General features: G+C 41.2%; 1 protein-coding gene across 1 annotated transcript; it reads right to left on the reverse strand.

Moving 5' to 3' along the window:
* Positions 1–1,975: 1,975 nt before the first annotated feature.
* Positions 1,976–15,835, reverse strand: dzip1l (DAZ interacting zinc finger protein 1-like). Its single transcript, XM_061238960.1, has 14 exons — positions 15,323–15,835; positions 14,395–14,479; positions 12,989–13,113; positions 12,568–12,729; positions 11,515–11,655; positions 11,344–11,406; positions 10,211–10,351; positions 9,844–9,874; positions 6,717–6,847; positions 6,080–6,278; positions 3,041–3,197; positions 2,717–2,922; positions 2,208–2,344; positions 1,976–2,137 (listed from the first exon to the last, which is right to left on the reverse strand). Exons 1-14 carry the CDS (start codon positions 15,833–15,835, stop codon positions 1,976–1,978), a joined length of 2,253 nt encoding a protein of 750 aa, XP_061094944.1.
* Between the last annotated feature and the right edge of the window lie 582 nt (positions 15,836–16,417).

Below are 16,417 nucleotides of genomic sequence, written 5' to 3' on the forward strand. Positions count from 1 at the left end.
CTAAAAGAATATACTCACTGAGCACTTTATTAGGAACACTTTCCTAGTACTAGAGTTGGGCTTCCCTTTGCCTTCAAAACAGCCTCAATTCTTTGTGGCATGGATTCCATAAGATGTTGAAAGCATTGCTTTGATATTTTGTTACATGTTGATATGATTGCATCAAGCAATTTCTCCCGATTTCGCAGCTGCACATCCATGCTGCAAATCTCCCGTTCAGTGGATTCAGGGTGACTGGGAAGGCAACTGAAGAACAATTAACTCATTGTCCCAAACCAGAAATCGAGATTCATCAGAAATTCAACTGTCCAGTTTTGGTGACCCTGTGGCCACTGCAACCTCAGCTTTCTCTTCTTGGCTGACAGATGTGGATGCCGACGTGGTCTTCTGCTGTTGTAGCCTATCTACCTCAAGGTTCGACATATTGTGCATTCTGAGATGCTTTTCTGCTCACCACAATTGTACAGAGTGTTACTGTACTGAGTTACCTTATCCAGTCTGGCCATTCTCTGTTGACCTCTCTCATTAACAAGACGTTTCTGTCCACAGTACTGCCACTCACCGGATGTTTTTTGTTTTTTTTCTGTTTTTTGAGTTAACTCTAGAGAAATGTTTATTTTTTATTTTTTCCCCATTCTGATGGTTGATGTGAACATTAACTGAAGCTTCTGACCCATGTCTGCATGATTTGATGCATTGCACTGCTGCCACACGAATGGCTGATTAGATAATTGCATGAAGAAGTAGGTGTACTTGCTGTTCCATAAAGTGCTCAGTGAGTGTGTGTTCATGCATTATACTATGAGTCAGTTTTCATTTTGTTTGTATTTATTGTGTACTGACTTTAAATAAAAAAAATATACACCTGCAATATCGTATCTCTTTATCATTTTTTATTTCAATTCATAGAAACACAGCACACACAGTTTGACACATTGAGGAGAGACTGTTTCAAACAAACATACACTTAATTTTAATATGATTCCAGAAACATTGCACACGCTTGTTGGCCTTGCTCAGCAGGAGATTGAGCAACATAGTTAATTATGAATATTAAATCTGAATCTTTCATAATAGGATATTAAAAAAATAACATTTTAAAATGTTCATCACATAACATTATTTGAGATAAAATTCCAAGTCAGATGTTAAAAAACAAACACTTGGTCAAAATATTAAAATGCATACTTATTAAATTATTGCTTCTCTAAATCCTTATCCTTATACTCAGGACAACATTGACACACTACATACATTCTAGAAAATGAAGGTGATATCTAGGTATTTCGTGCATAAAAACAATGTCCATGACAATGTCTAATAAAAAAAAACAAAAAAAACAAGTAACTACATTATCAAACCAATCCCAACAAGCCAACATGTGCGAGGGGGTTGTGAGACTGAGCCCTCCCTTTCCCGTGTGATGCTTCTGAAAATTATGCATTGCTTTGCAGGGGCACAGCGATAGTCAGCATTGGCACAGTCAGGTTCCCTGATTGTGGGAAGTTTTTCCAGATACACTGAATGGAACACCACCAGTACTGTCCATACTTGTTACAGTTACAGAAAATTTTTACTGACTCTCAATTATGGGTCAACAGATAGAAATTAAAATATAACTGGGAAAGCATGAATACCTTTAGTAGAATAACATTTGGAAGGCACTGTTCACCAGCAGGCCCCTGTCTTGCTTTGTTTCTATTCTTCTACATGTGATTACGTTAGTGGTCTCCAACCCTGGTCCTGGAGAGCGAGAGGGTCTGCTGGTTTTTGTTGTTACTCTGCACTTAATCAATTATAGCAGTTGATTACACAGTAAACTCACCTCACCTGGTTACCTGAGTCTCAACAGGGTGCTGATTTCAAGGTGAAAACCCAAGTAGCTCTCCAGGGCCAGGGTTGGAGACGACTGGATTACAGAATTGTAGATATCCTATTTAAGTACACTGTGCATATGGCAATGTGCCCAGAGGCCTCACCACCCCACTCCCCTGCTGGCCAATGAGCTCCACATACTAGTCCCTTTGGACCCTGCCGAATCCGCACTACCCCGTGCTCCCGGGGTACGGCCAACCACTGCCTGTGGGGAGACGTCCTCAATGGAAGACAGCTCCAGGTCGCTGTCCTCATCGGACAGCTGAGAGAGAGGAAGGGAGGTCAGTGGACTATAGGCGTATGTGGACAAAGAGAATCACTGTCATTTGGGCTCTGACCTGTGCCGCTGCGATGGGTCTGTGGGACGAGGCGGTCACCGGTGGCATCACTCTCTTCCCACCTGCAGGCTTAATACTGGGGGAACTAAGCTGTCTTTCCAGGCTTCTCGTCAAAGATTGGACCACAGAACCTGTGAAAATATGTTATTGTGGATCATATAGGGAAGCATCTATTTTAAAGGCCCACACGCATTAGCGTTCTGTTCTTGCATTTAGTAACAAAAATGCCCAAAAAAGTTCACAAAGCACAGTGATGTTGGTTTTTTAAAAAGTCCCTAACCCTTCCCCATCCACCTCCTGTGGTCAGCTATGTGTTAACATTTAGCAACATCATTCGATAATTATCCAAAAGCATACGTTATGTCATGTGGGAAATCGTTCTACAAACAGGACTTGAATTTTACTTGAATCAGTATGGAACACAAATCAGTTCCAGGATGATATGAACACCAAAAATCACTAAAAATATGTGTGTAGGCCTTGAAAAAAAGGACTCTTCCAACCTTGCAACTTTGGCACTCTGTTGCTAACAGGACTTCCCGGACCCTCTGATGGTTCTGTGTCTGACCAGTCTTCTCTGGTGTCTGCGGTGAGGTTCAGCTTGACCCCTGACTGGACCACCCTGACCAAGGGTGTGGATTTGCTCCTGGGGCTGGTGATGTAGGCAGCGTCCCTGGCCGAGTCTTCCTCTGAGCTGAAGGGAGGAGTGCTGGAGAAACACATACTCTTTTATTTAGTTTCCCTGCAGATCCTGTCAATGTACTGTACAACTGCAAGAAATTGACAGTAGAAACCTGTAGGGTGTTATCACTGATTTTGGTAGATACCTGTTCCTCAGTGGACGGTTTCGAGGGACCTGGAGTGCTATTGTGGACCTTGGGGCTGGCTGCGGAGCCTCAGATTGCACCTTTTTGGAAGAGGCTTTCATTGCAGTGTTCCTGGCCCTTGGGCTTTTTTGTAGCTTAGGACTGACACGAGTCCTCCCTTTGAAACACCACAGAGAGCTGAACTTCAATAAAGTCCCCAGCCTGTACATCAAAAATTCACTCTAAATGAATAGGTCTTGTTCCCGTGACATCATCAGAAGAAAACCTACTAATGAAACAGCTGTGGTGAAGTATATGTCGATCGTGGTATTGAAGTGACAAAACGGCAAAAGATGGCACTGAAATACAATCACATTTGGGTGAGTATCATTAAAGACAGATGGGTAATTCAATGATTAAAGTCTTTAAGACCAGCAGCCCTTGTTAGGATGCAGACATTGTACATCCCCTCTAAGAGTCATTGCAAGCTGAAGCAGTTACTTGTTTTGGTAGCAGCTGTTTTGCAAAGTAGACGGTTGTCTTTTTGCTTGCTCTCATTTCATACTTATTCCTGCAGTCACCTTGGATGTTTTGTATCCCAAGGAATAACAAACAATTGACAGGGATAACTAACTAGCTATCTAGCTATGCAGCATCTACTCAAGTGATACTGCATCACCCTCATGTTGTCTTCTAGCTCATTTTCTCCGACCTTATACTTTTTTTCCCACATTGGGAGCTACAATCTACTATTAAACTAAAAGTCTGGCTAATTTTCTAAAGTTATATTACATGGCCTTCATTTAGCTAACAGACAGTGTTGTCCAGGGGGATAGATCACTAAGCGGCATTACTGAGTTAATTCACTGAAACCCAAAACCCTTTTCAAACTGGAACATGGACTGAAAACAGCTGTTTGGAGCAACATGGAGTATAGCTAGGAGAAATTAATTCACCTGATTAATATCATGAGCACATACACTATATTGCCAAAAGTATTCGCTCGTCTGCCTTCACACGCATATGAACGTGAGTGACATCCCATTCTTAAACCATAGGATTTAATATGATGTCGGCCCACCCTTTGCAGCTATAACAGCTTCAGCTCTTCTAGGAAGGCCTTCCACAAGGTTTAGGAGTGTGTTTATGGGAATTTTTGACCATTCTTCCAGAAGTGCATTTGTGAGGTCAGACTGATGTTGGACGAGAAGGCCTGGCTCGCAGTCTCCGGTCTAATTCATCCCAAAGGTGTTCTATCGGGTTGAGATCAGGACTCTGTGCAGGTCAGTCAAGTTCTTCCACACCAAACTCGCTCATCCATGTCTTTATGGCCCTTGCTTTGTGCACTGGTGCGCAGTCATGTTGGAACAGGTAGGGGCCATCTCCAAACTGTTCCCACAAAGTTGGGAGCATGAAATTGTCCAAAATGTCTTGGTATGCTGAAGCATTAAGAGTTCCTTTCACTGGAACTAAGGGGCCGAGCCCAACTCCCGAAAAACAACCCCACACCATAATCCCCCCTCCACCAAACTTTACACTTGGCACAATGCAGTCAGACAAGTACCGTTCTCCTGGCAACCGCCAAACCCAGACTCGTCCATCAGATTGCCAGACGGAGAAGCGTGATTCGTCACTCCAGAGAACACGTCTCCACTGCTCTAGAGGTCCAGTGGCGGCGTGCTTTACACCACTGCATTCGACGCTTTGCATTGCGCTTGGTAATGTAAGGCTTGGATGCAGCTGCTTGGCCATGGAAACCCATTCCATGAAGCTCTCTACGCACTGTTCTTGAGCTAATCTGAAGATCACATGAAGTTTGGAGGTCTGTAGATATTGACTCTGCAGAAAGTTGGCGACCTCTGCGCACTATGCGCCTCAGCATCCGCTGACCCCGCTCTGTGATTTTACGTGGCCTACCACTTTGTGGCTGAGTTGCTGTCGTTCCCAATCGCTTCCACTTTGTTGTAGTACCACTAACAGTTGATTGTGGAATATTTAGTAGTGAGGAAATTTCACGACTGGACTTATTGCACAGGTGGCATCCTATCACGGTACCACGCTGGAATTCACTGAGCTCCTGAGAGCGACCCATTCTTTCACAAATGCTTGTAGAAGTAGTCTGCATGCCTAGGTGCTTGATTTTATACACATGTGGCCATGGAAGTGATTGGAACACCTGAATTCAATGATTTGGATAGCTGAGTGAATACTTTTGGCAATATAGTGTATCTTGAAGTGGTTCAAACTGGAATGTGTTGAAGACATTCAAGGAGCTAACATGGTTATGTCAGGGTTACACAAGCTAGCATTAGCCAAATATTTCCGAAGTAAGACTGGCTGGTTTAGTTTTTTTAAATGTGGATCATGCTACCATTGTATTATTGACAAAGCTTTGGTAGCTTATGCTATAGGCTAGCTATGTCTTGTAACTTCTGAATGGGAAATCTACAAGGATACTACTGCAAGTTCTGTTTGTAGAAAGCAAATTTTCTTTATGTGGATGTGGAAGCAGCAATTATGCCCCTGTCCAGTACAGAGCACATTGTGCTGTAGGTGGTGCTGTCTTTCAGATGTTTCGCAGAGGTCCTGATTTACTGTGGTCACTAAAATTTCCACAGTACTCACTTAAGAGTACCGCAGTTAGCCACAGCTGGAAGATATAGCCTTTTATACCGGACATTGCTCAGAACCTCTTTCCACTAATTCTGTTTGATGAACAAGTGTTCTAGTTCATTAGCTGAAAAGTTAATTCCAGTTAGGAATTCTTTCTCAGTTTTTCCTTGTAGTTGGTAATTTATCTGTCTTTTTATATAAAAGTCTGCAGCATTTGCCCAACAGAAGATACTTCTCCACAAGACCAAATAAATAGTCAGAGAGTCATGAAATCATGAGTCACACACAGTCATGATTTAAGTTGTTTTTACACCTTCTGTCTGTTACTAATACAGTACTGCCATTCTTTCCATGAGCACTTCAATAAGTTAAATCTTTATTACAGAATGTAATTTTTTATTTTAGGCTAAACTTCACCCTGGATCTATTGCTCGTTCAGACACTAACCGTCCTTGTGGCTTGTGCGGGCGGCAGGCACCCAGGTGCGCTGACTCTTCTGCAGGCGGCAAACTCTGTGGGTCACTTCCTGGGTCAGCCTCTCTCTGAGGCCCAGCAGGTCTGGGAGCCGCCGAGCCTTTTGCTGTCTCTGCCCCGCCAACAAAGAGCTCAGACTCCTGAAAGTCTGCTTTGAAATGCCCTTGGTCCCCTGCAGTACCAAAAAATTATTGCACTGTTTCACCAGCAGAAACAAGAAGTGAACTGTTGAATGCTTCATCTATGTCTCTTACAATATTCTGCATGGAATTGAGTTGGCAGATAAATTCAAAGAGTGGATGTCATGGGAAAGAGAATGTGTCCCAATGCTAATTTATTGGGCTGTGGGACAATGACTGTGGGTAACAAGGCTACACAGAGATGCTGCGGAAAACAGACAAAACTGAGATGCTGAGAAAATGCTTGTGGGTAACAAAGCTTCTGAGATGCTGCTTAAAAAGGTTTGTGTGTAAATGCTACACTGAGGTGCGGTGGGAAAAAGTGTGTGGGTAACAAAGCTACGCTGAGATGCTGCAGGACAGAGCTTGTGGTTAACATTCAGTACCCCACAACTGCCCCAGTACACTGCAGGACAGTGTCTTCTGTGTACCTTTCTGAGCCCCATGCTCTCAAGCCTATCCTTCAGTTTTCCTTCAAGGATAGGCCTGAAGTCGGGCATGAGGCTGGAGTTCAGGCTGGAATCCACCCACTTCTGCCTCCTGTCACCCGAATCCTCCAGTTCTGAAATTATACAACAGGGGTGGGTCAATGCCTTAATGCTCACAGTTCTCATTACCCAATTATTTCACTTTGTCTTATTCATCACTTACAGCAGGTAGAGTTCTGCATTTGGAGCCAATAATTTGAAATGGCTGGTGAATCTAAGGAAAATAATTGTAATGTACACTTTCCACTGGACATTATACAAATTTATAGAACATGTGTCAGAGCCACAGGATGAACAAAAGAAGCTGTGTTTGAAAGGAATTATAAACTGAATATATTTATACAATACCATTCGATGAGGTCCATTTTTTATTATTATTATTCTTTCCCATCAGCTTCAAGGACAAGTACCTTCCTGGTCTTGTTCTGATGATTCTTCATCTGGGATAACTGGAGAAGCTGAAACTGAGAGGAGTGATTTTTACATGATCAAATCTATTGTTTCCATTAATAAAACATGTATAGTGGGCTCCAGAATTATTGGCACCCTTAATAGAAATTGAGGAAAAAGGCTGCATATAATACATAATATGGATAATGATGTATATATTATGTTCAAACAATATACTTCTATTTCATTAGATTTACTCTCGTTTCAATTTTTTGTATTTACTAGTCTCATTTTTCCTGAAGACCACAGATAGAAATATTATTGGCACCCCTAACAATTATTGTAGATAAAATCAAACAGAGTGAAACAGGCAATACAATTTTACTTTAATTTAACTAATCTCAGTCAAAAGAAACAATATTATGTCATTCCATCACTCATTATATCATTCCATTTACTCCAGTAAAACAAATGAGGTAACAAGAATGCAAAATCCCTTTGTCAACCATCAGTATCGGAAAAGGCAAAGAACTGTCAATTCGGAAGACACAGATGGTAATTTACCATCACAAGTCGAGTAATGGGTACAAAAAAACAGTTAAGCATACCACTCAGCACTGTAAGGGCAATAATAAAAAGGCGTGAAACATATGTAAGTGGATGTAAGTGCGTATTATCCCCACGGACAGTAAGGAAGATGGTGACCGAGGCCATAAATGACCCAAGAATTGCAGTTTAAATCACTTTTTTTAGTTGTAAAGCTGAGTGTCTTGCCTACATTTTATAGATAAGATTAATCCTATAGTTAAAAAAAAAGAAAAGAAATCTAATTAAGCCGTGCCACTCCAATTTGTACAAAAAAAGAGTAAGTTAAGCAAATTAACTCCCCAACTCCGCCCCTCTTGATTGATGGGTAGGAATGTAGATCCAATCGAAAAGAGCGGGCATGCCCACAAAGACATCATAATCTCTCCAGGCTTCCCGAGGGGAAGGTCTGGTGGTGTAAGTAATAAACGAAGCAGTCAGTTACAAGTCTTTAAATGAGCACAAAATGTAGTCATGTATGAAAATTTCAAAACACCAGACACCGTTGTGTGGCTTACCGCACAAAAAATGGGTTTAAAACCCAGATTTGCACTTGTATTTCATTGCCAAGAAGCCCGTGGCTAGCACCAGTGGCGCAGCCTGTAGAGCACTGACCGCATGCTCATTGCGAGCCGCGACGTCGGCTGTTCGAATCCGATCTTTCCCTCTCTCTCCCTCCCATTCTTCCTGTCTCTCTATACTACACTGTCCAATAAAGCTGAAAAAGGCCTAAAAAATATCTTACAAAAAAAAAAAAGTTAAATTGAACAATTATGATCAAGTAGGTAGTCTGGGTAATTAGTCTAGCTAGTCAGTCTATTTTCATGGTTATGGATCTTAATCTAGTTGACATGAGATTTTTCCATTCACTTGTGGTCATTCTTGATTATGACGCATCACTGAATGGCAACCCTCCAACATCTTTTAAAATTGTGCAGTGGAAGGGACTGGGCAAAATCTTTCATTATCCTTTAAGAATTGCAGAGATTGCAGAGAGGTTGTGTCTTGGGGTCACCAAAAAAATAAAAAAAAAATAAATGGCACCTTCATACCAGCAAACGCTTTGGAAGGGTGGCACAAAGACAGCCCTTACTGAGCACAATAAACAATACCAAGCATCTTGAGTTTGCCAAACCTCATTGGAATGATGCCTGGAAGAGAGTGCTATGGTCAGATGAGACCAAAATTGAATGTGTTGGCCATACACACCATCGACAGGTTTTGTGGCAAAATGGAATGCATATAAGGAAAAGCACCTCCTACCTACTGTCAAATATGGCGGTGGGTCATTGATGTCTTGCTGCCAGTGGCTGCCAGGGGCACTATTTAAGATAAATTAATTCAAAACAGTACTAGGAAATCTTGGCAGAAAATCTGGTAGCCTCAGCTACGAAGCTGAGTCTTGGTCATAGGTAGATTGTCCAGCAGGAAAATGACTCCAAGCATATATCGAAATCCACACAGTTAAGTAAAAACAACAACCGTGTTCTGCAATGGCTATTTCGGTCTCCAGAGTTAAATCCCAACGAAAACCTGTGGTCTGAACTGAAGAGGGGGGGTCCCAAGGATATTATGCCACAATTGTGATAGGCAGGTAAACCTGCCCCCTGGCTGAGAGCTGCCCTCATTCGATGTAAGCTACAGGGAGCGATGAAAAAGGCAAGTCCCTGAAAATTTGTTCCGGAACAGTCACAGATATCAGATGTGTTCCCAGAGCAGTTGGTTTATTGCTAGCTGTCGGAAAGTGAAGAGAATTTCACCAAATATTCTCATACCCCTTTAAACCAGGGAGCTTTGTGGAACCTGTTTTTTGGGGAAATATTTTTTTAATTTGAAAAATGCTAACTTTGATTGATTGGTTTGGTTGATTCCATTGAATCATTATCATGAATAAAGTGCACTGCTTTACACATGTTTTTAGTTTACAGAACCTTTTGTATTTATTAAGGGTGCCAATAATTCTGGAGCCCACTGAATATGCTCTGATCCAGGGAATAAAAACAGGATTTTATGTCACTTTATTTTAAGAAAAAAGTCCCTCTGTCAAAATATACTGCACCATAAAATCTACAGTAATATGGTAAACAGATATTACCTGCTACAGGTCTCAATGACATTTTCTTGATCTGAGAAAAAGATAAAATAAGACAATATTTAACCAACAAATTATTCTCACTAATTCCCAGTCAAAGATGAATAGTAGTAGATTAGGAATGTTTACAATAATGAATAAAGATGATGTTATACTTATATTTTAAATAAATATTAAACTATGTAAACTAAGTTAATATTACTGTATACTAGATATACAGTAGAACCAGCATTTATTAAAGTAATTTAAAATTCTATTGCAAACTTGTTCAGTTGCTGTTGCTGTAAAAAAAAATATTGAAGTGACTTGGCAATTAAAGTGGTTTAGATATTCAATGAAATCATTAATTAAAACAGCATTTCAGGGTCACCTTCTCCTCCTGCGATTGAATGATCTTTTCCTTGCACTTCATCTGAGCTGCGAGGGAGCTAATCTGCTGCTGCAATTTCTGCACAGCTGTCTTCTGGTCTGAGGACAAGGCCATGATCAGCCTTTCATTCTCATTCTGCAGCTGTAGGTAATAGGTACAGCATTAGGGGGCACTCTCACACTGGAAATGAATGTGCAAGAATAGTCACACCACCCACTTTACCCCCTTTTTCAACTAGTATTTTGTACAGAATTAAACATACATTTGAACACATTTTAAAAAGCACTTCATCATAATCATTTTGCTGAGGACCGATTAGAGATCAGTGTAACTGAGGGAATAGGAAGTCAAGGTGTAGTTTGGACAATTTTAACACGAGGGATGTATCTGAACCCACATAACCCATTTGGAAATACACAGATAAAGTGTAACAGGCAAGCGATAATGTTGATGAATAATATTTTGAAAAAATCAATTTATTTATTTATTGTTAAGTGGTTGTAATCCCACATTATTACAGAATAGTGGACAATATAAACACTGCTGTAATTTCTACACCAATTTCTAAACCAAAATGTATAACATTTTTATTAATGTCTGACAATGTGCACTTTAACCACATTTTTCTTTTTTACAAATCTCGTATTATGGAGTTCAAAGGCAAATAAATAAATGATGGGTCTTTGTCCCAAACATTATGCAGCGCACTGTTTATTCAACTCCAATTAAGCATGAATTAATCAGAATTACCTGAATAACATTACCCATTTTAATGTAGAATCCAGCTGCATGCTTTATATGATATGAATAATTATAATTTTCAATTAGCTTATTGAAATAATTTTGCCTCTCTAAATCAAAATCAAATTTTAATTAATTTATTAATAAAAGCACAAAACTAGCCTCACAATCATGTGTTTTAATTTCCACATGTAATACGAACTGCTAAGAGCACTTGTGAAGTCCATTTGGATCCTACTAAAAAAGTGACATCCGACAACTTTGATAAATCCTACGTTATTTCTGTAGATGCATTTTTGAATGATTTACAGTTAAATGTGTTCAGCTCACAATCAATAAGCACAAATGCACTCTCACGTGTGCAAGAACAGTCCCACCACCAAGTTTCTTACTTCCTGCTTCTCTAGCTGGTGGCTGCTCTGGATATCCTGAAGCCTCCTCTTCCACTTACTCTTCTGAAATTCAAATTAAGAGGTGATCAGCCAGGCAGCTGTCAGAGAAACATAGGCCCAATGAGAAGGAGGGGCCTGTGGGTACATCTGGTGGTATCATATTTTTTTCACCTGTAGTGCAATCTTCCCCCTCAGCTCTCTCTCTTGCCTCAGGCCTCTCTCTTGCCCCTCCCTGACCTCCTGCTCGTCCTCGTCAAGCAGTGTCCCGAGGTTGGAGACAGACACCGGCTTGGCCTGAAGCTCCTGCAGTTTCTGTTGTGAATTGAGGACTGAATGATTGAAAGGAAAGGCCGGAACCTATTGACAATAATTCCCAATGACATTGAGATATCATTACGTATTGTAATAAACATAAACTAAATAAATTTGTGAAATTCATAACATAAGAACAACATAAGAATATCTAAATGATGATCCACACGTGAAAGATGAACATCTAAAGATGTTATATGACTCAGTGTACTGGCTATAATTCTAAACGCTGAACAATCTGCCCTCAACTTCATTCAAAATATAATAATAATTAAAAAAAGTTATTAGAATGTCTTTGTTGTAAATGGTTGGTTAAATGGTTGGCATTTATATAGCGCCTTTATCCAAAGCGCTGTACAATTGATGCTTCTCATTCACCCATTCATACACACACTCACACACCGACAGCGATTGGCTGCCATGCAAGGCCCCGACCAGCTCGTCAGGAGCATTTGGGGGTTAGGTGTCTTGCTCAGGGACACTTCGACACAGCCCGGGCGGGGGATCGAACCGGCAACCCTCCGACTGCCAGACGACTGCTCTTACTGCCTAAAGATGACCCAGGTAAATACTGTAATCCACTTTTGAGTAGACAAGTCGTTTGCTTGTACTCTGTCTCCATCTAGTGCCTTTTGGACCTCCACGAATCCTCTCAAAGTTATAGTTGAAATAAAATAACAAAATAAACATTTTGACAACATTCAAAGTAAACTTCATTTTCATTTTTAGATAACATTAATACACATTGGATTCACCTTTTTGTTTTGTTAGCAAAAATGAATTACAATGACATTAAACAAATGCCCAAGGAGGTTCCCTCATCACATATCTGTCCTGACACAATGTCTGATTACCCATGGGTGTGTATCAAGTATTTCATGTTAATGAAGGTGCAGAGGGCTTGTGACTCACTGCTTCGATGGCAGAACTCTGGCTGGATATGTCTTTAAATTCCTGCAGGAGGAGCCGTTTCAGGTCTCCGATCTCCTGTTGAAACTTCCTCCTTTCCTCTTCTTTCCAGCTCTCCAGCTCCTGTCTCTCACTAGCCTCTTTCTTTTTTTGGTGCTCCAGCTCCTGTTGATTTCAGTTCAGATGGTTAATCATTAATCTGGTCTTCAGGATTTACAATCCTCTCACAGAAGACCCAGGTGAAGAATCCATTCTATTTATTCATACCTTTCTGATTTTTACTCCACTTGTTGGCCACCTAACAGCTTAAGGGGGGTCTTTGGCTACCTGATTTGGAGCTTTTGGAGCACTGTAAAATGTATAGTGCCTTTCTTGTAGATGGACTGTAGCTCTACCCCTGCACCCCTATCCTTTTCTACCTCACCTGCTGCTTCCTCAGGGCCTCTGCCTCTCTCTCCGCCTCCAGTTTAGACTGAGTCAGCCTCAGCCTTTCCCTCAGCTCCTCAATCCCATCCTCCATCTGCTCCGCCTGCCTCCTCTTCTGCCTCTCTGAGGGGCCACAGACAACAGGTCTTCCACTAAGTCTCACCACAAGCAGCAAATGAGTGGCGTCCATTAAGTTTCATGTGAGATACCATTAATTCCAATTAACCACAGGAAATTACAGTAACTGGCAGGTGGAGCATACTCAAAGATTATTGTTATGTTTATATGTTAATATTCACATATAGTGCAGTCCTTTAGTAACTCTGTACACCAGCAAGCAAATGGTGCAAATCCAACGAAATATTGAATATGATTACTTTATTTCTGCTTGTGTTAATTTGTCCAATTACTTTTGGTCCCATAAAAAAGCAGGAACTATGTATTAAAAAGGGCTGTAATTGTTTGTTTGCTGGAGTACAGAGCATTACATTACAGTCATTTAGCAGATGCATTTAACAGAGCGACGTACAATAAAGTGCAAATCAGAACCAGGGACACGTGCATTGAAGATCCTAGAGAAAAGTAGAGTTCCAGGTCCTAGAGTGATCACATAGATAAAACTTGAAGAGTAAATCAACTTTCCAAGTAGCATACCACGGTTGGCAGCTAGAATACCCTGAATATTAAAATAATTATACAGTGCAATTATAACTTATAACATACACATAGCTAATTATAGCAGTGAGGTGAGCAAAAATAACAAGAAATGTGTCACTGTCCCAATACTTACAGACTGCACAGTATTTCTGCTTATAAAAAACACATCTAACAATGGTGTGGCCCTTAAATATTTGTCTACTGTCATCTGTAGGTACTGACTCAAACATATTTTGAACACATTTGAATGCACATTTTACGAAAGCTACACAATAATTATTTTGCAGAGATCAGTGTATCTGACGGAATAGGACTTCAAGGTGTAGTTTGGACAGAAGTCAATGCAAACAATATAAACAGAAATATACAAATATAAATATCTGAACCAACATAACCCATTAGAAATAACCAGGACCAGACTGGAAAACTTAAGGCAGGTTATTATTAAGCTGCAGACATAGACATAATGTTCTCATGACATCCTGCAAACAATAGGATATCAGGTCACTGCATACAGTTGAGATTTGACAGAGCTGCAATGTCTTGTATGGGTTGAGCGAACAGCAGTGATGCACACTCCTTGTCAAACTAAGTCGACGAAAAAATTAAACTAATATCTAATGTTCAAGAGACATGAAGAAATCACATGAGCAAGTCTGAATTAATGTGTATTTACCAAGGTATTGCAGTTGACAGCTTCAATATGCATTCAGGGAAGTTGGAGGAACGGACCAGTTCTTAACTAACCTGCATCTGTAACCTCTGGATGGCGCCGCTGCAAATGTGCCTGCAGATACGAGTAATTGATGAAGGACTTTTCACAGCAGTGACACTGAAAGAATAAAACAAACTTTGTTAAATGCATTAGTTAGGTGATATAAAATCAGTGCAACAAATGCAATGCACCTGATCTACTCACTAGCAAAACTTTCCAAGCTAGAACTGGTTCTTAAAAATTTAAATAACAACAAACTGACAAACACAATTCACTGCATCGCCTTAACTGAATAAAAGACTGAAACATAATGTAATGAAACCTATGATGTTACATCAAGAAATCATAAAATAGACTAATGAGCAATATTCTGAGAAACCAATTTACCAAGTATGTTTTACAGGAGAGAAACTCAAAAGGACTTTTAAGAGTCCCTTGATTTAACAACAAACAACAATAGCAACAAAGCAATCATTTTAAAAGCTGTAGTCTCATGTTACATGACTCAGTGTACTGGCTATAATTCTAAACACTGAGCAATCTGCCCTCAACTTCATTCAAAATATAATAGCCCAATAGTAAACAAAAAGTTATTAGAATGTCTTTGTTGTAAATGATTGGTTAAATGGTTGGCATTTATATAGCACCTTTATCCAAAGCGCTGTACAATTGATGCTTCTCATTCACCCATTCATACACACACTCATACACCGACGGCAATTGGCTGCCATGCAAGGCGCCGACCAGCTCGTCAGGAGCATTTGGGGGTTAGGTGTATTGCCAGATGACTGCTCTTACTGCCTGAGCGATGTCGCTTAACAAAGAAATCTACAAACAAACATATAGACCTAAACCAGAAAGTGTACACACAGCTCTGAAAACAGGTCACAAAAAATGATGTAACAATTTAAACCTACAATGTCGATTCTCAACTGAAATATATGTATGCTCAGGCCCTACTTTGTGGTAGTTACTGGCGCCAGCCTGGAGCAGGAGCTGCTGCGTGGCGATCATCTTCTTCCTGCGCCGGCTCTCCTGCCGTACGGACTGCAGCTCTGCATCCAGCCGGACCCGCTCTTTCCCTTCACACTCCGCCTTAGAGACCATCCCCTGCAGACGCTCTTCCAGCCCCAGCAGCTGGCCGCTCAGGTAGTCCTGGCAGTGGAGCAGGTACTCGGTGCTGAGCTGGGACATGCGCAGCACCTTGAGCAGTGCGGGGTCCACCGCACCTCGGCAGTGGGGGCAGCGCTCGGCCTCCACGTCGCAGAAAGTGACACCATTTATGTGCTCTTGCAGGACGGCCACGTCCATCTCCCGGGCCACGCGGTCTACATCCAGGGCCGCGAAACGCCGCCAGTCCACCGGTTCCCTCCTGGTGCGGAAGTGGAAGGGCTGGAGGGGACCGGGGCTCCATGGTGGAGGGGCACTGAAGCCGGAGGAGAGTATCTCGCCGGGGAGCTGCTGCCCTGGCATGGTGCCGCGTTTGTGGAGGAACGAAGAGGTGCTGTACAGGCCGCTTCTGGGGAATGGCTGAAAGAAGTATGTGGAAAAGCCTAGTATTAGATCAAGGTATGCAAATTACGCCAGCCACCAGCCAAATTCTGGTAAATTTGATCTGTGGCTGGTAGGTTTGTCTACTCTACTATGCCTGCTTTGGCAGGTCTCCACTCACCGTTTAGAGGTCTTGTTCTACTCTAAATATCAACTTTTTTGGTAAAACATTTCTGGTGAATTCTGGGATGCACCAGCCTCCGTGGACAGTGAACAAAAACATTTCCTACCCTGATTAGTTACTGCCCAACAATGCAGTATTGCACTCACTACTCTTATTGCAGTTTATTGAATACACCAAATAACAATATAACAATAATAATAACCAAATAATAATAACAGCTGCATGGATCTTACTCTGGCTACAGCAGGGATAAAACTGCCAACACACTGCCGTCAAAAACCCCTTCCTTGCTCTAGCAGTACGTTTCGGGGTCACTGTCTTGTTGCATGATTGAGTGCCGTCCAATACATTTGGAGACATTTGGTTTTATCTGAGCAGAT

The sequence above is a fragment of the Conger conger genome, chromosome 4 (genome assembly GCF_963514075.1).
Source record: "Conger conger chromosome 4, fConCon1.1, whole genome shotgun sequence".
In the NCBI taxonomy this organism is placed as follows: domain Eukaryota; kingdom Metazoa; phylum Chordata; class Actinopteri; order Anguilliformes; family Congridae; genus Conger; species Conger conger.